General features: G+C 43.4%; 1 protein-coding gene across 1 annotated transcript in view; it reads left to right on the top strand.

Moving 5' to 3' along the window:
- Nucleotides 1–1,160: 1,160 nt before the first annotated feature.
- Nucleotides 1,161–19,408, top strand: part of col9a2 (procollagen, type IX, alpha 2) — a 31,094-nt gene continuing 12,846 nt past the window's right edge. Inside the window, exons 1-19 of the mRNA XM_084080193.1 lie at nt 1,161–1,444; nt 3,082–3,156; nt 6,583–6,618; nt 6,738–6,800; nt 7,791–7,844; nt 8,512–8,547; nt 10,361–10,384; nt 10,600–10,653; nt 10,815–10,868; nt 14,280–14,330; nt 14,884–14,940; nt 15,052–15,105; nt 16,392–16,445; nt 16,679–16,732; nt 17,255–17,308; nt 17,536–17,589; nt 17,790–17,843; nt 18,555–18,608; nt 18,723–18,776. Coding sequence (XP_083936319.1) covers nt 1,373–1,444; nt 3,082–3,156; nt 6,583–6,618; nt 6,738–6,800; nt 7,791–7,844; nt 8,512–8,547; nt 10,361–10,384; nt 10,600–10,653; nt 10,815–10,868; nt 14,280–14,330; nt 14,884–14,940; nt 15,052–15,105; nt 16,392–16,445; nt 16,679–16,732; nt 17,255–17,308; nt 17,536–17,589; nt 17,790–17,843; nt 18,555–18,608; nt 18,723–18,776 — 1,008 coding nt within the window. The 5' untranslated portion in view covers nt 1,161–1,372. The remainder of the gene's footprint in view (nt 1,445–3,081; nt 3,157–6,582; nt 6,619–6,737; nt 6,801–7,790; nt 7,845–8,511; nt 8,548–10,360; nt 10,385–10,599; nt 10,654–10,814; nt 10,869–14,279; nt 14,331–14,883; nt 14,941–15,051; nt 15,106–16,391; nt 16,446–16,678; nt 16,733–17,254; nt 17,309–17,535; nt 17,590–17,789; nt 17,844–18,554; nt 18,609–18,722; nt 18,777–19,408) is intronic.

The raw sequence follows: 19,408 nt of genomic DNA, 5'->3' as shown, positions 1-19,408 counted from the left end.
GTTGTATTTGCTAGAGGCTTTCGAGCAGCAAAAAAATAATAATGACAGTTAACAACAGTGATGCAATACATCCACATGTTTTTCTTTCCAAAATGGATACTATCCACCTTCTTTCCCCCATTGAATGAACCTCTGTTTATGTATCCTTCCAGGAGAAGCCGTCTCATTCCTTAGTTCCTGTCAACGTTGTTGTAGAAATATTGCAGAGGTACATTTCATTTGCACTGGCATGCTATTGTCAACCTCAGGGTGATAGTAAACAGAACACACATGTGAAGAGAGAGAAAGGGGGGGGGTGCATTTAGGCCCGAGTTTTAAGCTTTCCACTCATGTTTCATTCACTCTGTTTGCAGTAGGAGGAGTTAGCGGCTGAGTCATGGAAATCTGTATTAAATTGGATTATTCATAAGGCAGTAGTTATGTGCATCCAATCAAATTGTAAGATCCTGCGTCTTGCATGCATGGAAGGCTATGATCCATGCCCCTTTCTATGCAGAGGTATCCGTCTGGCGTGTGTGTGTGTGTGTGTGTGTGTGTGTGTGTGTGTGTGTGTGTGTGTGTGTGTGTGTGTGTGTGTGTGTGTGTGTGTGTGTGTGTGTGTGTGTGTGTGTGTGTGTGTGTGTGTGTTAGTGTGTCACTACATTTTGTGAAGGCCAAATGTCCCCACAAGTATAGTAGTAGTATACAAGAAAGATAGTTGTTTTATGGTAAAAGAAAAATAGGTGTAGAGTTAGAAAACGATTCATGTTAGGATTAAGCACTTCGAGGTTAGGTTTGGGGGCTGGGGTTAGAGTTGTGCCCTAGGTATACTTGGTTGCCGGTGTATAGCCGATCTAAAAACTTGGAGATATTATTGGCTAATTTTGATGCTGTCCTAAAATTGTGATGTCTTCACAAGTATAGTAAAACAAAATAGTGTGTGTGTGTGTGTGTGTGTGTGTGTGTGTAAGAGGCTATAAGTGTATATGTGCACGTGCTTGTGTATGTGCGCATGCATGCCCGCATGTGGGGCCGCTCCTCAGGAGCTCCTGTGTTCTCATGGGCCGTCCGTAGCACGGGGTTACACCTCTCCCCCTCTCTCTCTCTCTCTCTCTCGTTTCACTGCCCTCCCCTCCACCCCTCCCTCCATCCTCCCCTCTCCACACACAGCTCTCTCCCCCTGAGTGGATTCATCTTGGTCAGTGCACAGAGCCCCCCCATCCATCCTTCCATCCACCCTTCCTCCCCCCCCACTCTCCATTCGGGACGGCTTCACCCCACAGTCCCGCTACACACCGGCCGGGAGAGGAGCAGAGGAACGGGCAGAAGGAGGTGAAGAGAGAAGAGAGGATTTTTGTGCACCGAGGAGAGAGGTAGAGGAGATCGAGGGACCATGGCTGCGCTCTCTGCCTTGTTGAAGAGTTGGGTGATTCTGCAGACCCTCTGCCTGGCCCTGGCCCAAGTGGTGAGTGGAGATGAGGCGAGGTTGGGGAGAGGTCTATTCGGGCTTAGCTGCTGTTTTCTGGGGTTCTGTGGTGTGGCGAGGCCCCTGGAATGGGTCATACTGGATGGGCAGATACTGGATGTTGTATAAGTTGTATTAGTGAGTTTTCTAGTGAGAGAGTGCTATCCTACTGTTTGATGAAGTGTTGAATGCTGCAGGCTGAATTAGCATTACAGATCTACGAGAGGTGGCTTGATTGTGTGCATGTCTAGAGAAATGATGATTTATGTTGTTATTATGGATTGAAAATGCAACTAAACTGTCTTGCTGGAGGACAAACCTGCACCGTGTGAGGAGTATCTTGATCGATATCTTGTGAAGTTTTGACTGAGGATCTCCTGTTCTTTCCTGGATTACTTTGTGCCTTGAAGACTGAATTAAAGTTAAGGATTTTTCTCCTTTTTTTCTCGGATTTAATCAAGACATCGGCCATGACAGAGTTGGATATGAGCCAGCCAACACGCGTGCACGTGTAAGCGCATGCATGTGCGTGTGGCACGTTCGTGCGCGCGCACACACACACACACACACACACACACACACACACACACACACACACACACACACACACACACACACACACACACACATAAACAAACTTTTCTCCTGACTGTGAAAGGCCTTATTCAAAGAGAAGCACACAAAGAATGTCTACCCTGGAGAGAGTCAAGCATCACACCTAACTGCTACCCAGTGGAATCCACCAGTTTCTGCCCTATCAAGGATTACTTTTTTTTTTGGCCTAATTGAAGAGCAGATTGAGGATTCTTTATTTAGGCCGGACGGACTGACTGATCCACTGATACGGGTCATATTTCCCTAGAGGGTTGATGTGGGTTGAAAGGCCCATGGATGAAGTGGGGCAGGGTGGGTAAACACTGTCAGTCCCATGACACCCCACCCCCATCCGTCCACAGTCCTCTGCCTTCACTCCTCCAAAAGCTGCTTTCTTAGTTGGATTATTTATTGAAGTCCTCGGTTTACATGTTCTGTTCTGATACGTTAAACTTCAGTTCCATTTTCAGTTCATGGACCTTCAATGATGTTTTGTGACAAAACCCTGAACTCTTACACAGTCAAATCATGGATTCAAACCCTGCTGCATTCCTTTGATGTGGATACTATTTAATCAATAAAATAAATACTAGCTTTTTTATCATATGATTAACTACCATTATGGCTTTCTATGTCTATTGATATCCAGATATACCCCTCATGTTTATGTGGGAATAATATGTTACTGTATATGTTCTTAGTACCATTTATTTCCCACTGTCATAAAAATAAATCGATATTCAGCCTATTCAGAAGCCAAGATTATTATTTAGTCTCTGTCGGGTGGAAACCTCAAATGTCCAAAACTGTTACTTTTCAGGATTCACGTTCAAAAGCATCAAAAGTAGCAGATCTACAAGCTGAAGCGACGCATTTCGAGCTTGCAGATCTGCTACTTTTGATGCTTTTGTGTGACGCTGCCGTATGATCAAGTAGGGTGTTAATTTACGAAAAAAAACACAAAGGAAGAATATGGAGATAAGAGGTTTCTGCCCGACAGCAATCCATTCATCCTTTACATTAATATTCTTTCTTTCTTTCAGAGAGGTCCACCTGGACCACAGGGCCAGCCCGGTCCAGCAGGCCCTTCAGGTACCCCCGGGTCCGACGGCATTGATGTGAGTACACGCACACACACACACGCTCCACCAGACTCCAACAGGTTGTCACAAAGACCATCATTGTACAACAGAAATAGCAAAGCAGCGGTGCTCTGCAGTACCGCAGTCTTGCCTCCAGAGGGCAACGTGCATGAAAACATGCCGGCACAAAAGAGCACTGTTCACAGCCAAGAGAGAGGGGGCTTTGAGGAAAGGGGCTTCTGCTCCTTCCTGAGAGGGGCTGGGGCTAATGTCGCAGTAATGTGATACATTTAAGATATTCTTAGGTTAACCAGAGGCAGGTTTTATAAACATACTGGGAATGGAGTCTGCTGCGCTGGGCCAGTGTAGGAAACAAACTGCATAGCAAAATATGCAGCTTTAACTTAACTCTGAGCAGTGTAAACTTTACCCTCATCGGGTCAATGTCTGAGTTAAATTAACACTTTAGATTTTGCAGTGTGACTCTAGAACACACATAAAAATAGATTTTCCTTTTAGACTCATGTCGATTTTAGGAACAGTTGGCCTGTTACTTTGATCATCTCAACGACACTTTGGTGACTTCAAACATGGCATGGAGTTCTACCTTAGGCTGAGAACTTCACTCAAAGATCTACTCATTTGCAATCAATCAACCAACCAACCAACCACCAAATAGCAAAAATGATACTGCAGACACATACAGTATGTGATTACATGATGATAAATGACTGTATAAATGTATATACACTCCTTTGCCATCTCACTGGCACTGTCACTTTGTGTATATGACTGAATATATATCTGTGAGTGAATATATTCCAACACTTGCACAAGAGACTGAAGCGGAGGCTGGAGTGGGTCAGTATATATTACGTTACATTGTATGCTGAGTTGCTGACCCACTCCACTCAGATATTCTTCATTCCTCCTTTACCCACCTGGTAAGCATAGCATAGCATGCTTTCTAAAGTCTACCCATGATGCTTTGCTCATTCTCGCCTTTACAGATGGGTGGGGCAGGGATGGTGGTGGTTTGGGGGTTGTTGACTTCAAATGGAATCATGTTTTTAGGCTGAATAACACACTGCATCTTTTGTATGGTGCTAGGAATCCGTTTTTTTTTTTGTTGCAGGATTTTATTTAATGTTTACTATGGAATCATGAAATGGAATCCAGCCAATGAAATGTCCAAAATCCACCTACCGCCTGGTGTCACCACCATATTTACTGATTGTATCTTTAAAGCGATATCCTTTTGTTAAAACCAAACTCTTTTTGTAAAAAAAAAAGATTAAAGCTATATATTCTGAGATGGTAATCATTGCTATAGAGTGTTTGTTCAGTAACAAGGGTTTCCTCTCTTATCCGGCTCTTTAATACACAGACAATACATTTTCAGGTGGGTCATCAATTTCATCTAATGAGGAGAGAGAACCATTTATCAGCTTAAATTGTGTAGTGTTCCAATTGTCATTTTATCTGCTCACCTTTTTGTTTTTGTCTCATCGCTTCCAATTTCACTAGTTTATCATGTATAAGTTTTCCCTCCTGATTGGATGAAATTGGTATCCCGATCTGAAAATGCATTTGCTGTTTACTTAAGAGCTGGAGATACAGGGAGACCCCGTGCTAGTGACCAACAACTCTATAGCAATGATTACTATGGGAATATAAGAGCTATTTTAACAAGGGAAATATCACTTATACTGTACCCCCTTTAAACAATGATGCATAGGCCTTGAGGGAAAGGGGGGTATGTCTTATATTTAGTTAGGAATGCACCAACCTTGCCAACTAAAAAATAATACAGATTCTGATAGTTTGCATTCAGAGAGTTGATCTCTGAATGTCTCAATCCACTCGTCCAGTGATCTTTGGAATGTGAGAAATAGTGATGGGGCTATGGAAGCTCATGAAGACCTTGAACAGTGTATAATTTATTTATAGAGCACATTTAAAATGTCCGAGGTCAACCAAAGTGCTATACAGAACAGAACAGAACAAGGCAACATTATAAAACACACAACAGAATAAAATGTGTGCAAAACATTACATTGCAATAGGGCAAGAGCATAGAGAGCCAGGCTTAACTGTAATCAAAGGCCAGGGAAGCAAAATAGATATTTAATAAAGATGGACTGGGCAGCTCTGATATGGTCTCTTTTCCAGAGCCTGAGCTGATGGGGTGAGGTTTGTGTAGAAATTCGGCAAGGAATGGGGGAGCCAGCCCATTTAATGGTTACAGCTCTGCAAAGTTGTGGTGAAAACATAACTTCATTGATGTTTTTTCTTTCTATATTTAGTTTAGCCAATTATTTTACCCCCAATTTATTCATTATGCCAATTAATTCCTAACCACATACTTGTGTTGTACCCTACTGACTCACCTGCCAGTGAGGAGCCCCCACTGGGAGGACATCCTCCCAGCGCCTCTATCCTACTCCCATCCTACACCCCCCATTGACAGGCAAAAATCTACCTCCCTGCCCGGCATACCTCCCCTGAACACAATCAATTGTGTTCCTATACCGGATGCACCGCAGCGGATTTGAACCGCTAGATTCAGTATAGGGCCACCCAAGCACACCTCAACTTCATGGATTTTATATTAACCACTTTCAACCTGGCATCCCATATTTTGTAATTATAGGCAAAAGTTGTCAATGTATTTTATGGTGTGGCTCCTCAGAGTCTAGAAGATCGTCTGTCTGTCTGTCTGTGTTTCTGTAGCTAATCTCGCGAATCGCTGGACTCATCAGTGCCATATTTCTTGTGCACACTGCCAGTAGGCCACAGAAGTATGCTTTTTCATGTATGCTTTAGACTTTTTGAAAACGTATAACATTTTATAATGGAAGTCAGTGGGGCTCTGATCGAGCTAAAATAACAATCATATATTTGTTGCCAGACCCAAGGGGTCAGGCTTACATGAGGCTTTGTATCTGTTTTGTCCATACATGGTATGTCACTTTGTCCCCCGGCCCCAGCCAAAAAAAGTCTGTCCCCCTTTCGTCATAGAAGGGACATAGAAGGGACACACGTCACACACGTCATGCGAATCCCGGCCATTCAGATTTCAACCCCTAGGGGTCTGGCAGTACCAGGTCTCCTGGTTCTAGTATAGATAATGTCATAGATGACTGACATCATAGATGACTGTCCTCACAGGCTGGTCACATGAAGTCCGAGATCCACATTGGAGCCACAACCCACATTGGAGCCACGCCATTCCACTTATTCTGTTTATTTATTTTCAGCAATGTATTTATTCTCCGCGCTACACCAGTATAAAATAAGTAAGACTCAAGGGTTGAAACCAGAACAAACTTTATTTATATTTGGGTATACTACATGCAAACGTTATAAAGAAGACGTCGATTGGGTGAATGAACGTTTAGTAAGCCATTTGAGTTCACTATCAACTGCCTCAACCTAACATCTGTCCCTGTGTCTCCTCAGGGAGAGAAAGGACCTACCGGATCAAATGGTCCCCCCGTAAGTCCCTTCTGAACTATATGTGTGGACTGGAGTATGAAGTATTGTTAAGATACTATATAAGAACTCACATTTCCTATACCTGTATATATGACCACAGCATATACGTTTGACTACAGGGAGCGAAAGGAGATGCTGGTGAAGCAGGGCCTGACGGAGGTCCAGGAGAGAACGGCATTGATGTATGTCCTTCGACTGTGTGTGTGTGTGTGTGTGTGTGTGTGTTGTGGAAGGTTTCACACAGTAGATGTGTGGAACTGACAGGTGTGTGTGTGTGTGTGTGTGTGTGATGCCAATTTGCAGAGTTGTGGAAGGTACTGTAGATAGACTTAGGTGTACAGTAGACGTGACAGCTGGGATGTTCACCATGTCAGCATCTCTGCTATTTCGTTGGGTCTTCCAGCAACACGTAGCACATATCAGAACATCTGAAATGTACCCCTTCAAGAGCCTCCTTTTACCCAGCCTGGCCAGAGACAAACCTACTGTATGTTGCTGGGGAGATTTCAGAGAGGCAAGAGAGAAATTATTTACAAGAGGAAAAGAGGAAATTGTGACACATAGACAAGAGGCTGGTAGGATAAACAAGGAAAGGTTATAGAGACTGTGTTTGCGTGCGCGTGTGTGTGTGTGCGCGTGTGTGTGTGTGTGTGTGTGTGTGTGTGTGTGTGTGTGTGTGTGTGTGTGTGTGTGTGTGTGTGTGTGTGTGTGTGTGTGTGTGCATGCAGCATAAATGATACCCAGTTAGTTCATGATACCCAACACAGTACTTGATCCTCTACAACTTTAATACAGCAGAAATGCTATTGTAACTTGCTTCAGCGCTAACCATAATGGGTTCAAGTCTCAAAGTGTCATGATCACATGCCCACACACACGCACGCACACACGCACGCACAGACATTCTTGAGGGATTTAAAGTGTAAATCCGTCCTGGAATTTCTCTATTTTCCCCTCCTAATTACTTGCAAGAAATGTGTCAGCTTCAATTAAGGGCTTATTAGCCATATTGTACTCTGAATTCAGGTCATACAGAGCTCAAGTACTGTAGCTTCAGCTGATATCTTGTTTTGTTTTCTGTGACATCTTTTTTTACCTTATCTAACGCTGTTCTTTGCCCGTTTCCCTCTGTCTCTGTCTATCCACATCCATCTGTGTGTCTCTATCTTCAGGGTTTAATTGGAGCAAAGGGTGATCGCGGTGCTGTCGGGAGCCCTGGGCCTAAGGCAAGTGTCTGTGTGATCCAAACCCTGGTTCATCTAATGCAGTGGTTCTCAACATTTTCATTTCAAGGAACCCCATTACTCTGAGAGTATATAAATTGAATCAAATGGACCCGTAAGGGTCCATTTGGGTCATTTGTACACTTTCGGAGCTATAGACCTGTGGGGGTCCATTTGGGACCCCTTCAAGGAACCCTGTGGGTCCCTGGACCCTACTTTTAGAACCACTGATCTAATGTGGGGTGTATGTCTGTCTGTCGGTCTGTCTGTCTGTCGAGTGTCGACATTGTTTATTTGGTCAATTGGAATTTAATTCTTACCTTTGCCTCAGGCCTGTTAATCACATGAACCCTATAGTGTCCCGATTCTGGGCATGTCATGATAGGCAAACATTTGACAAAAATAGGCAAACATTCGGTGAAAATAGGTGAACAAAATAGCAGATCTACAAGCTTGTAGATATGCTATTTTGGCTGTTTGACGTGCAACAAAGTATATAGGGTTTAAGTGGTTAAACTCATAATCGCACAAAATAAGCAAGGCTGCTATTTGTCATGAGCAGTTCCGTCACCACACTGGCTGGCACTTATATCAGTTTGTGTCAGCGTCCTTGAATGATATTCTCCCTAGCTACAGTACCATATTTAGAGCTGTCTGTTTCCATTTACAGGGTGGGCCTGGACCAACTGGAGAGCCTGGGGCTCCTGTGAGTACATCAAGCATGATTTAATTTGTAACATGTTATGTTTATATTATTGTACAAACTCCTAGCCAGGCACCATGATGTTTTAGCCATTATGAGACCTAACATGATATTGTTTAAATGTTATAGTATTGACTACAAACCTGACCTGAAGAGCAACTGCACTACATGCAAGATTTATCAGAGGTGTTTTAGACATTCAAAATGTATTTTGAATACCCAAAATATTACCTGGCCATTATTTGAACATTTGGAAACATATGAACCATATAGGCTATTTCTGTTGAAAGGGAAGACCCGTTCAACAGACCCAGCCTCCATTCTCTATCATATAGGATTCTGGAGAAATGAATTCAGTCCAGTCCATTTTGTTGTCCCGATTAGTGTTGAGCCTTGCCAACACCTGGAACACAGAATATGAAATAATATGGCACAAAACAGATGAAAATGGTACAATACAGAATAGATGAATTAGTCTTAGCCAATCTAATCTTTCATTGTCATGAGCATAGCCTGGTTCCCTAACAAATATGCTGCAAGGACAGCTGTTCTCTGAACTAAACTCCTTCCCTGAGTTCCAATTCTCCATGCTTGAATGGATGACCAGCTGTGCCCTCTATTGGATTGAGTCTGGCATACGTTTTATAGTGACAAACATGAGCCATTGTCTGTTCATCCCTAAAAGCAAGAACAATAGCAGTTGTCATCTGCTTCTTTGAAATATAGCTTTAGTTTGCTATAATGTCATAGCTTCAGATGGGACCGTTATATTTGTGCAAAATGATGCTGACAGAATGACACTTGTGCCAACAATGTTGCCAGCACCGCCCGGTCAACTGCAGTTCACCACCTCGAGCAGTAGGTGGTGCTGCGTGTTCATTTATGGGACACCGACCAAACCGCTCAGCCATTATGATTGAAGCCACCCAATGACACGGTTGAGTGAAACACTATTAGTTAAAGCCTTTTAACAGGCGGTCTGTCTGTTGGGTGTACTTATTCATCAAGCTGCCTCACAGCACAGAAACAGGAGAGGGGCTCTTGTCTTGTATCGTGCTACGGTGACTTCCGAGAAGGCTTACTGACTTAATGACTTTGTGGAATATAAATTCAAAGCAGAGGACTCGGCAAACACCAAATGATGACTTTGTTCTGTGTCTCTGTTTGACTTGCATAGACATGTTTGTCTTGGGTGCTGACACAGTGCACACATATTACTGTGTTCCTCTGTGCTACTCATGTCTCATATATGTAAGGCAGCCCAATCTGGGATTTAAAAAAAAATCCTTATTAGCATTGGTTTTAAGCATAATGTGTGTTATAGCCTATTCACATTTTACATATTTTACTGTGTGCGTGCGCTGTGTGATTGTATTGGTCCTGAGCTGAAAGTCACAATGTACCAAAAGAAGGAAAATGCAACCAGCTGTTGCTGTCTGGCCATAAGCCATTATACTGAACCTGAATCTGGTTAGTATTGTGTTTACAAAAATTACAATTGATAATTCATTAGACTGGTTTCAGTTACAGTTTAGGTCCGTATCTGACACGCTTATCCAGAGAGACTCGCAATAGAAATGCAACCAAAGCACAACACGCTTCAATTTGCAAACAGTAATAAGAAATGCACGGTCCAAAGGAATATCATGATCCCTTGCGACTATGATTCCTGTGATCATAGAGAACCACTGGCATATTTTATTTCTGTTTTCTACAGAGATGAGGGTACGGGCAGCATTTGACGAAGAGAGGAATACATTTCAATATATGATGAATAAAGCAATGTAACCCCTCTGACCTTCTGCTCTTTACACAGGGACCTGGTCTTCCTGGACTGGCTGTAAGTGGTTTGTATGGTATAATTCCTTTATCATTTGATGACTTTCCTTGGAGATATTCGAATAGCTTGGTGGAATAATGGGCGGGCAGGGATTAAGTATGCTGTATGAAAATGCCTAGGGGAACATAAGCTACTGTATGAATCATGGAATATGTTCATCTCTCTCTCTCTTTCTCTCTCTCTCTCTGTCTCTGTCTCTCTGTCTGTCTTTTTAGGGTGCTCCTGGTCCGATCGGTCTACCTGGTGAGATTGGAGCAACAGGACTCAAGGTACTATAAATATATTGTTTAAATCGTCTGCACTGACAGTAGTATTTAATCATTTCATAATGTATCATAATTTCATTGGAAACATGTCCAAACTCTTTGATTTTGTTTCCTCATCATGACTTACCATCCTCTTTTCCATGTTTTTTCCCTGCTTCTTCCAGGGTGATATGGGATCACCTGGAGCTGCAGGACTTCCCGGGCCCCCTGGCAAGCCAGTAAGTGTCAACCCAAGACTACACTTTGTCCCCTGGTGATTTCTGACAGATCTAACCGATGTTTCCTGGTGATAAAAGCATATCTCATAAACTGCATGAAGCCCAAGGCATACATACAGGTCCATCACCTCTAGATGTTAAATGCAACCCGTGTTAGATGAATAAGCATACATTTTATGGAAGATATGTTTTCTTTCCCCTGGTCAAATCTAGTATATTTGCCACTTGCCACGCTTCACATATTACTGTATATACAGATGCATGGAATATGCCCACTTTCATCTATCAACCTACTTATTTGAGGTGCTCTAAGCTTGAAGTCAAACTATTCTGTCTGTGCGTATGTACTGTATGTTTTCACTCTTGTCTGCAAATGTGATCACCAGAGGTTACTAAAAATGCCAAAACAAATGTTGGCCTGAAACGCAGCAATGTTACTCAACTGTGCACAACTCTGGGTCACCTTTATGTATGCCTGAGGATGGAATCTCAGAAATGCCTGCTCTCCATAACAGTACACTTAGGGCGTGGCAATATATCAGTAATTTATGAGACTAGACTAGAGTCTGGGAAGTGTTGTCTTTTTCTGGTTTTAATCACTCAAGCCTCATTTTATACTTTCAAAATATTTTGGGGAAAAAATGAAGAAACTAGAAAAAGTGCTCCTCGGAGCACAACTCTCCGCCAGGTCAGGTAGGTTATTGTGGCCTCCTGGTGGCGCTATAATAGGCCAATGTGAAAAGGGTGCCATTTCTTCTTAGGCCTTTTACGGCAATCAGACGCTGCATTTATGATTTGAGGCATTTCGTCCAAAAATGTCGTTTGCTAAATTAGACCAGCTGGTGGCACTATAACAGGCCAATGTGAAAAGGGTGGCATTTCTTCCTCGGCCTAGTGGGAATGCGTGTGCAAAATTTCACGGAAATCGCACACTGCGTTCATGATTTGAGGAATTTTGTTCAAAACGGACCTATCCTGCAAACTTTAGAAGCCAATGTTAGCCAAGTAGGATAGAATATGAAATATCGGACACATCCATCTTGATCACATGACTATAGAGATACTGCACCGATTTGCGTGTTTTTTTAACAGAATCTGAAGGAGTAAGAGCAAAAGAATGTGTTTTACAAAAGTAAGCCTCCTGGTGGCGCTCTAAAAGGCATATGTGAAAAATGCAGGGCAAAGGTTTTACCTTGGCCTCTAAGGAGATGCAAAGTTGCACGCAGATCGGTGCAGTTATAGTTAAAAACGTGAATTGGCCTGTTATAGCGCCACCATGAGGCTGATTTGAAAGTTTTCAAGTGACATTTCTTCCTGGGCCAAGTGGGAATGTACGTGGAAAATTGCACGGAAAGTGCATGCTGCGTTCATGATTTGAGGCATTTTGTTCAAAATGAACCAATCCTGCAAACTTTGGACGCCAATCTTAGGCAATCAGGATGGAATATGGAAAATCGGACAGATCCGTGTTGATCACATGGCTATAGAGATACTGTGTACTGATTTGCGTGTTTTTTGGAGAAAATCTGTAAGAGTAATATAAAAAAAATTGTTTTGCAAAAGTCGGCCTCATGGTGGCGCTATGACAGGCTGATCTGAAAAATGTGGGGCAGAGGTTCTGCTGTGGCATCCAGGGAGAGTGTGTGTGCAGTTTCACAGCGACCTGGCCAACGGTGGAGATTAGCTGCTCACAGACAGAAGGACGGACCGACGGACACACGGAAGGACGGACGGACGGACAGGGGGCAAAACATACTGTCTCGCCATGCCTTTCGGCCTGGCAGAGACAATTATCATCACAATACAGTCAATTTGATTAAAAAAAAAAGTGATATACTGTATGATATTGCCCATATCACCAATATCTTACATCTTCTTTAAACACATACTATACTAATTATTATGTTCTTCCTCAATGACTGAACAGTCACAATCATCATCAACCACCACATTTGGGTGTGCAATAATACAATCAACTATAACAGTGCAGGATAGCTGGGGGAGAAAAAACCCAGCCGGCATAGTGGAAGCTCTCCCTCTTCCTCGTACTGGTGTCCAGCCACAGGGGAAGGAGTGGTGGTGGAAGATCGCATCACGCTTCTGAGCCCTACACCATCTAAGTCTATTTTCAATGCCGTATGTTGTGTACTCTCCTGTGTCCAACCCTGCTTCCAGGAAAGGGGGGTGAGGGTGGGGGGGGGTCGACTTCATTGAGAGTGATGCTCCCTGCCCAGGGGAGTGTATTTGTTTAGCTTTAGTGCTGTCCTTGGGTAAATAAACTCCCATTAGATCACTGGGCTGTCTCAACTGACTGTGGCTGGGATACATCAGCTTGCATACACATACTTTACTTTCTAACTCAATCTATAAACAGACGAGATAGCGGGGGAGGGAGGGGGGATGGAGATGGAGGGAGAGATAAAGGGTGTGCCTCTGTGTATGAGAATGAGAGAGAGAGAGAGAGAGAGAGAGAGGGAGAATGCTGGCTCAGCTAAGCAGGATATGGCCTATGTGTTTACTTACTCTGACAATTGTGACTCCATGTTCCCAGTCAGAATGTTGTCTGTCTGTCTGTCTGTCTATATGTGGCTGTCTGTCGATACTGTCTATCAATCTCTCTATGTATCTGTATGTCTGTCTATCTTTATATAGTCTCGCGTGGCCAAACTGTTGCCTCCCACAATTTTCAAATGTTTCCGGTCATACAGTCTGGGACTCGGAAGCTCTGATCATGATTAGAATATAAACCGGATGTGAAGCGTCCTCCCTGCTTCCGTTTCGTCTTTACAGTCGCGCAAATGTATCCTAATATAAATACCAATCATCTAAGCATGTATAGCTTGATGCTAAGCAGAAATGGAAATTAAGAAAATAAAATGTATAGATATTTTAAAATATGTTCTCGTGAACGGAAGTGCCAGCTTCCTCTCTCGGATTTCGGGAGCTGTAGTTCCAGACTCTATATAGCATTCGGAGATTGTGGAATAGTTGTCTGGCTACGCGAAACTAATCTTTATATGTCTGTATGTCTCTCCAGCTTCCTGTCTGTCTATCCAACTATCTACTGTACTTGTCTATCGATGTTTTTTGATTGATTGAATACTTTATTGGCAGTTTGCAGAAAAAAGCACAGGAAAGTACAGTTCAATACAAGGTCAGCTAAGAGGATTTAAAACCCAAGAAAGCCTATGGCTTGTTTCCATTGGGGTCCTTTGTAGTACAGTATGTCTTGTCTTGTCTGTCTGTCTATAATATCTATCTCTGTATTCACTATTTCTGTCTGTCTGTCTGTCTGTCTGTCTGTCTGTCTGTCTGTCTGTCTGTCTGTATATCTCTGTGTCTGTTTCTCTGCCTGTCTATCATCTGTCTGCACACCCACCCCTGTCTCTTTGTGTATTTGTGTATTTCTAGGGACCCCCTGGGAAGTTCCTGGGTGGTGAAGAGGGCAGTGCAGACTTCCAGGTAACATGAATGAGCATCTGCTCTCTCCTTGTCCGTCTAATCCAGTGGTTTTCAACCCTTTCCATTTCAAGGTCCATTATTTATTTGAGCCACGGAACCACCATTTGATGAGATTTAGCCTCTCAGACCCAATTTTTTTATTATTTTGTCATCGTTGGATAAGATTTTGTCCACAATTTAATGTTGTATTGATGTTGGTACCAATAGGAGAGATGACAGGCAAACGTTGCTCAAAATAACAATAACACTAATTGTGTACGCTGCTTGTAAATTAAGTATTAATTCATGAACGTCTGCATAATTAATGCAGATGTTTAACAATAATTTAACTCTTGAGAGTGTAAAATGAAACCAATAAATGTTTTCGTTTTACACTCGCAAGAGTTAAAGTTCTAATAAGGATCCATTTGGTTACCAACTCCATCATTTAGCTGGGGACCCCCTCAAGGACCACTGGTTGAGAACCACTGATCTAATCTTACATCATTGACAGTTCTACTCGGTGTATTGTTTTCTGATCTGACATGCATTTCCCTTCACCTTGCCCAAACAGTGTCCATTAAACTGTCCAGCAGGAGCCAAGGGCCCACAGGGAATGCAGGGAGTCAAGGTGAGCAGTCTCCTTTCGTTGAGCAGACAAATGAACAGGCAAGCGATTTACCGTTGATTTATTGTTATGATGAAAGCTTTATTGTCTCGGTGGTTGTTCTTTTCCTTCCAGGGACACAAGGGACGCGCCGGCATCCTGGGAGACTCTGGAAGCATCGGATCAACTGTGAGTGGAACAATCTCACCATTTATTCTTTATTGCTGTGTGTTCATCTTTAACCACATGAATACTAGCGTCCCTATTCGGGGCATGTCATAATAGGTGAATCTTCTGCAAAAAAATAGGTACAGCACATTGCGACGCGTCGTGATCGTGTAGATCGGCTATTTTCAGCAAAGAAATTTGGTAAAGAGTGAAAAGGGAGGGGGCCAAGTACAGTTATTATCATCAGTACATTTTGAGATCAACAAATAAATGCATGCAATAAGTTTTTGCATACACTCATGCATTCACAGACACAGACACACGCACACACACACACACACACACACACACACACACACACACACACACACACACACACACACACACACACACACACACACACAGACACAGACGCGCGCACACACACACACACACACACGCAGGGATTAGCGCTAATGAACCACCCGCCTCCAGAGGCACATGACTGGCACTAATCTGGCTGTGATTAGTCAGGCCTGGCCCTGACCTACAAACAGCATGCAGGGGGAGGCAGATCAAAGCAGCAGTTGAAGTGTCAGGTACATGAAGGGCAGACGAGAGACTGAGGGTTAGCGCCGGCCCCATCACCTTACTGTATACTGTGTACAGCTAATGAGCACACAGCGGCCTCTGAGAGAGCACTTTCCTTAAGCAAGGAATTGGCCTCTGATCTCGGATGCACCAATAGCCGGATGGCACTACACTGTCTTACATGGACAAACACAGATAAACACTGAATGCACCAAATTAAATTAATCTCTCCTCCAGGCCAGTGTTTCAGAGGAACGGCTTGGCTTAAAGTTTTGGTCTCTCTATCTCTCTCTCGCTCTCTCTCTCTCTCCCTCTCTCTCCCTCTCTCTCTCTCTCTCTCTCTCTCCTCGTCTCAGCCATTGGCTGGTTGTTTTGAGGTGTTCATCCTCTCGCACGCTGTTCAAATTAAAACACAGATAATTATAGCCCATTCATTTGATTAACATACTACCCCCTACCTCTTTTTATGTGAGTCATGGGTGTATTAACACCAATAACACGTGCTACATCTCCATTATGTCATGGTCATGCATTCTATAATAGACTTAAACAGAACCTGCACTGAATCATGTTTTACCTTGTTGCACAGCAACAAGGCAGTCGAGCTCCTTATACACGACTGCTCATACAGTACTGTGCTGAATGTTATATAGCTCCACTAGGCTGCACCTGCTCTACAGCCATGGGCGCACAATGAGAATGACTGATCAACCTGCTTTTGTCTCTCCCTTCTCCAGGGCACCAAGGGAGAACTGGGCATCTCTGGGGAGCAGGGCATCCCAGGACCTCCGGTATGCTGATGATGAATCTCCAGGAAGTTTTGCAGACAGTGTAGAACCATATAGCTCCTACTAGTAGCAAAGCGGCTGGAAAATACAGAAAGCCAATATTTGTGTTGTTTCCTTTATAGCTTTTACTGACAGAATTAACTTGTTAAACCCTCGCAGCCCCCAGGCTGCTGAACCTGCAGTATGTGACTTTGTTTTCTCCTCATCCTTCTTTTTTTTTCTGACCTCCATCTCAGGGTCCAATGGGCTTGAGGGGCTACCCGGGAATGATGGGACCCAAGGGGGAGGCGGTGAGTGCCATCAGTCTGTTTGTGTTGTTTTTTTTATCACATTTTCTCCATCCATAGCACACCTTCCAAATGCTCCTCCATTCCTCTTTTTTGGAGAAATGAAGAACAGCCGTACTCTCCTCCCTCCTAGGTGAATGCCAAGAAGGCTGAGCTAGGCCGGGCCCCTCTATACAAACATTATCCATTACCAGCAATGGGGACATATGGAAATGATGCTAACACAAATCTCTCCCCCACCCTAATGAGTCGGGGGTTGTCTGGGTGCACGGTGCCTCCATCTGTAGTTAATGATCCGCGGTAGCCATCCGTCTTACTGTTAACATTAGCCGCGTTAGCCAAGTTAGCGCCCAGGCTCGGAGCCAACGCGAAGAGTAGCTGGCTCTTTGTGTACCTCCCATTAGCAAAGTGAGTTAAGCGCTAATTACCCCTTTATCACAGTGAATTGTGGCCCCACCGTGAGTTAGCATCCTCCTTAGATCCCAAGTGATTGATAGGACTTTTTTTGTTGTTGTTTCCCCTTAGGGGCCCCGTGGTTACAAGGGCATCGGAGGACCTGTTGGCATTGCCGGGCCACCAGTAAGTACTCTCTGTCTCTCTCTCTCTCTCTCTCTCACACACACACACACACACACACACACACACACACACACACACACACACACACACACACACACACACACACACACACACACACACACACACACACACACGCACGCACACGCGCACATACATATGTATGTATATACACACACACACACACACACACACACAGGCTGCTATAATTGTCTCTCTCTTGTCCACAGGGTGAGGAGGGTCCTCAGGGACCACCAGGAGATGCAGGAGATAAGGGAGATCTCGTAAGTACAAGAAAAATAAGGGGAAAAAAACGTCTTTCAAGTACTATACTATTCTTCAAGGTTATTGTGTAAGAAGTGGGGCTAGGCAGCAAAAACCCAACAATAACTTGCCTCAGCACTTGAACGATGATGATAATGATTACGATGATGACCGTACTCATGATGGTGATAACGATGATGAGTTGTCTGGGTTTCCGTAGGGCAACAGAGGTATCCAGGGCCCTCAGGGTGCCGTTGGCAAGAAGGGAGAGAACGTAAGTGAACGCGCTGCCATGTAACTCACACTTAGGGCAAAGTACACACTCATGGCAAATACACACTCGTGGCAAATACACACTCACTGCAAATTGTCACTGTCAGGTGGAAAGCTTGTATCTCCAAAACCGTTAGGTTTCAGGAAAAGGAGAAAAAAAAGTACCTATGTTCCAGTGGATTTAACCCATTAAGACCTGAGGCCGATTCTAAAAATGTTTTCTAGTTTTTTGAAAATAATGTAAAAAAAAATTTTTTCACGATTTTTCAAAAATAGCAGATCTACAAGCTCATCGCGGCACTCGGTGCCGCGCTATGAGCTTGCATATCTGCTATTTTTGAATAGCTAAAGAATTTTAAAATGACACAGATGCGTTCCAGGTCTTAATGGGTAAATCTAGTTTTAGTCACACGCTCATGTTAATACTTTTTATTGGTTCATCTTTCTCTTATGAAATGTAATAAAATGCAAATGAGGAAATAGCAGATATACAAGCTTGAGCTTGTGACAGGCTGTTTTTGCTACTTTTGCGTGACAGTTTTGTACGACGAAGTAGGGCATTCATTCACGAAAAGAACATCCAAAACTGAAACTTGGAGATACAAGGTTTCTGCCTGACGGCAAATGAAATACACACTCATTGCAACGACACGCTCGCGGCAAAGGTTTGGCAAATACGGCCCATTGCATCCATCTGCCTGTTTTTTCTCAGGGCCTACCTGGTATTGATGGAAAAGATGGCACTCCTGGCGTCCCGGGGATCAAGGCAAGTATTTTCTTTTGGCAAACGTGATGACAGTGACGGTAACAATGATGAGTTGCTTTCATCCTGGCTAAATGAGGAGTGTGTTCTTCTCCTTCTTTCCCTTTCTTTCTGCAGGGCGGCCCAGGGCAGGGAGGGATGCCTGGACCTGCCGGTCATCAGGGAGCAGCTGTGAGTATTTTGTGTGTGTGTGTGTGTGTGTGTGTGTGTGTGTGTGTGTGTGTGTGTGTGTGTGTGTGTGTGTGTGTGTGTGTGTGTGTGTGTGTGTGTGTGTGTGTGTGTGTGTGTGTGTGTGTGTGTGTGTGTGTGTGTGTGTGTGTGTGTGTGTGTGTGTGTGTGTGTGTGTTTGTGTGTGTGTGTTTTTTAGAACTTATTAATCCCAAGGGGGGAAATTGACATAGACCAGGGCTGGGAGGTGAACCAGTGACCTTTTGGTTTACTGTACCAGACGACCAGTGGTGGAAAGAGTACAAAAATGTTGTACTCAAGTAAAAGTATCAATACTAAAATGTACATATACTCCATTACAAGTGAAAGTCCGGAATGCAATATTTACTTTAGTAAAACTACAAAAGTATTGGCATAAAAATGCACTTAAAAAGTAAAAGTATGCATTATGCAGAATGTCCCATTTCACAAGTTTTCAAAAAAGAATCTTTTGAAAATAGCAGATCTACAAGCTCACAATAACAATGCGACATAACAACGCGAAATCATTTTAGTGGAGTAAAAGTACAATATTTGCCTCTGAGATGTAGTGGAGCAGACGTAAAAGCACTGAAAATTGGAAATACTCCAATAAA

The sequence above is a fragment of the Gymnoscopelus microlampas genome (genome assembly GCF_963454915.1).
Source record: "Gymnoscopelus microlampas genome assembly, chromosome: 15".
NCBI lineage: Eukaryota > Metazoa > Chordata > Actinopteri > Myctophiformes > Myctophidae > Gymnoscopelus > Gymnoscopelus microlampas.
Note: the sequence above shows the minus strand (reverse complement) of the source record. Positions and strands in the feature narration are given on the sequence as shown.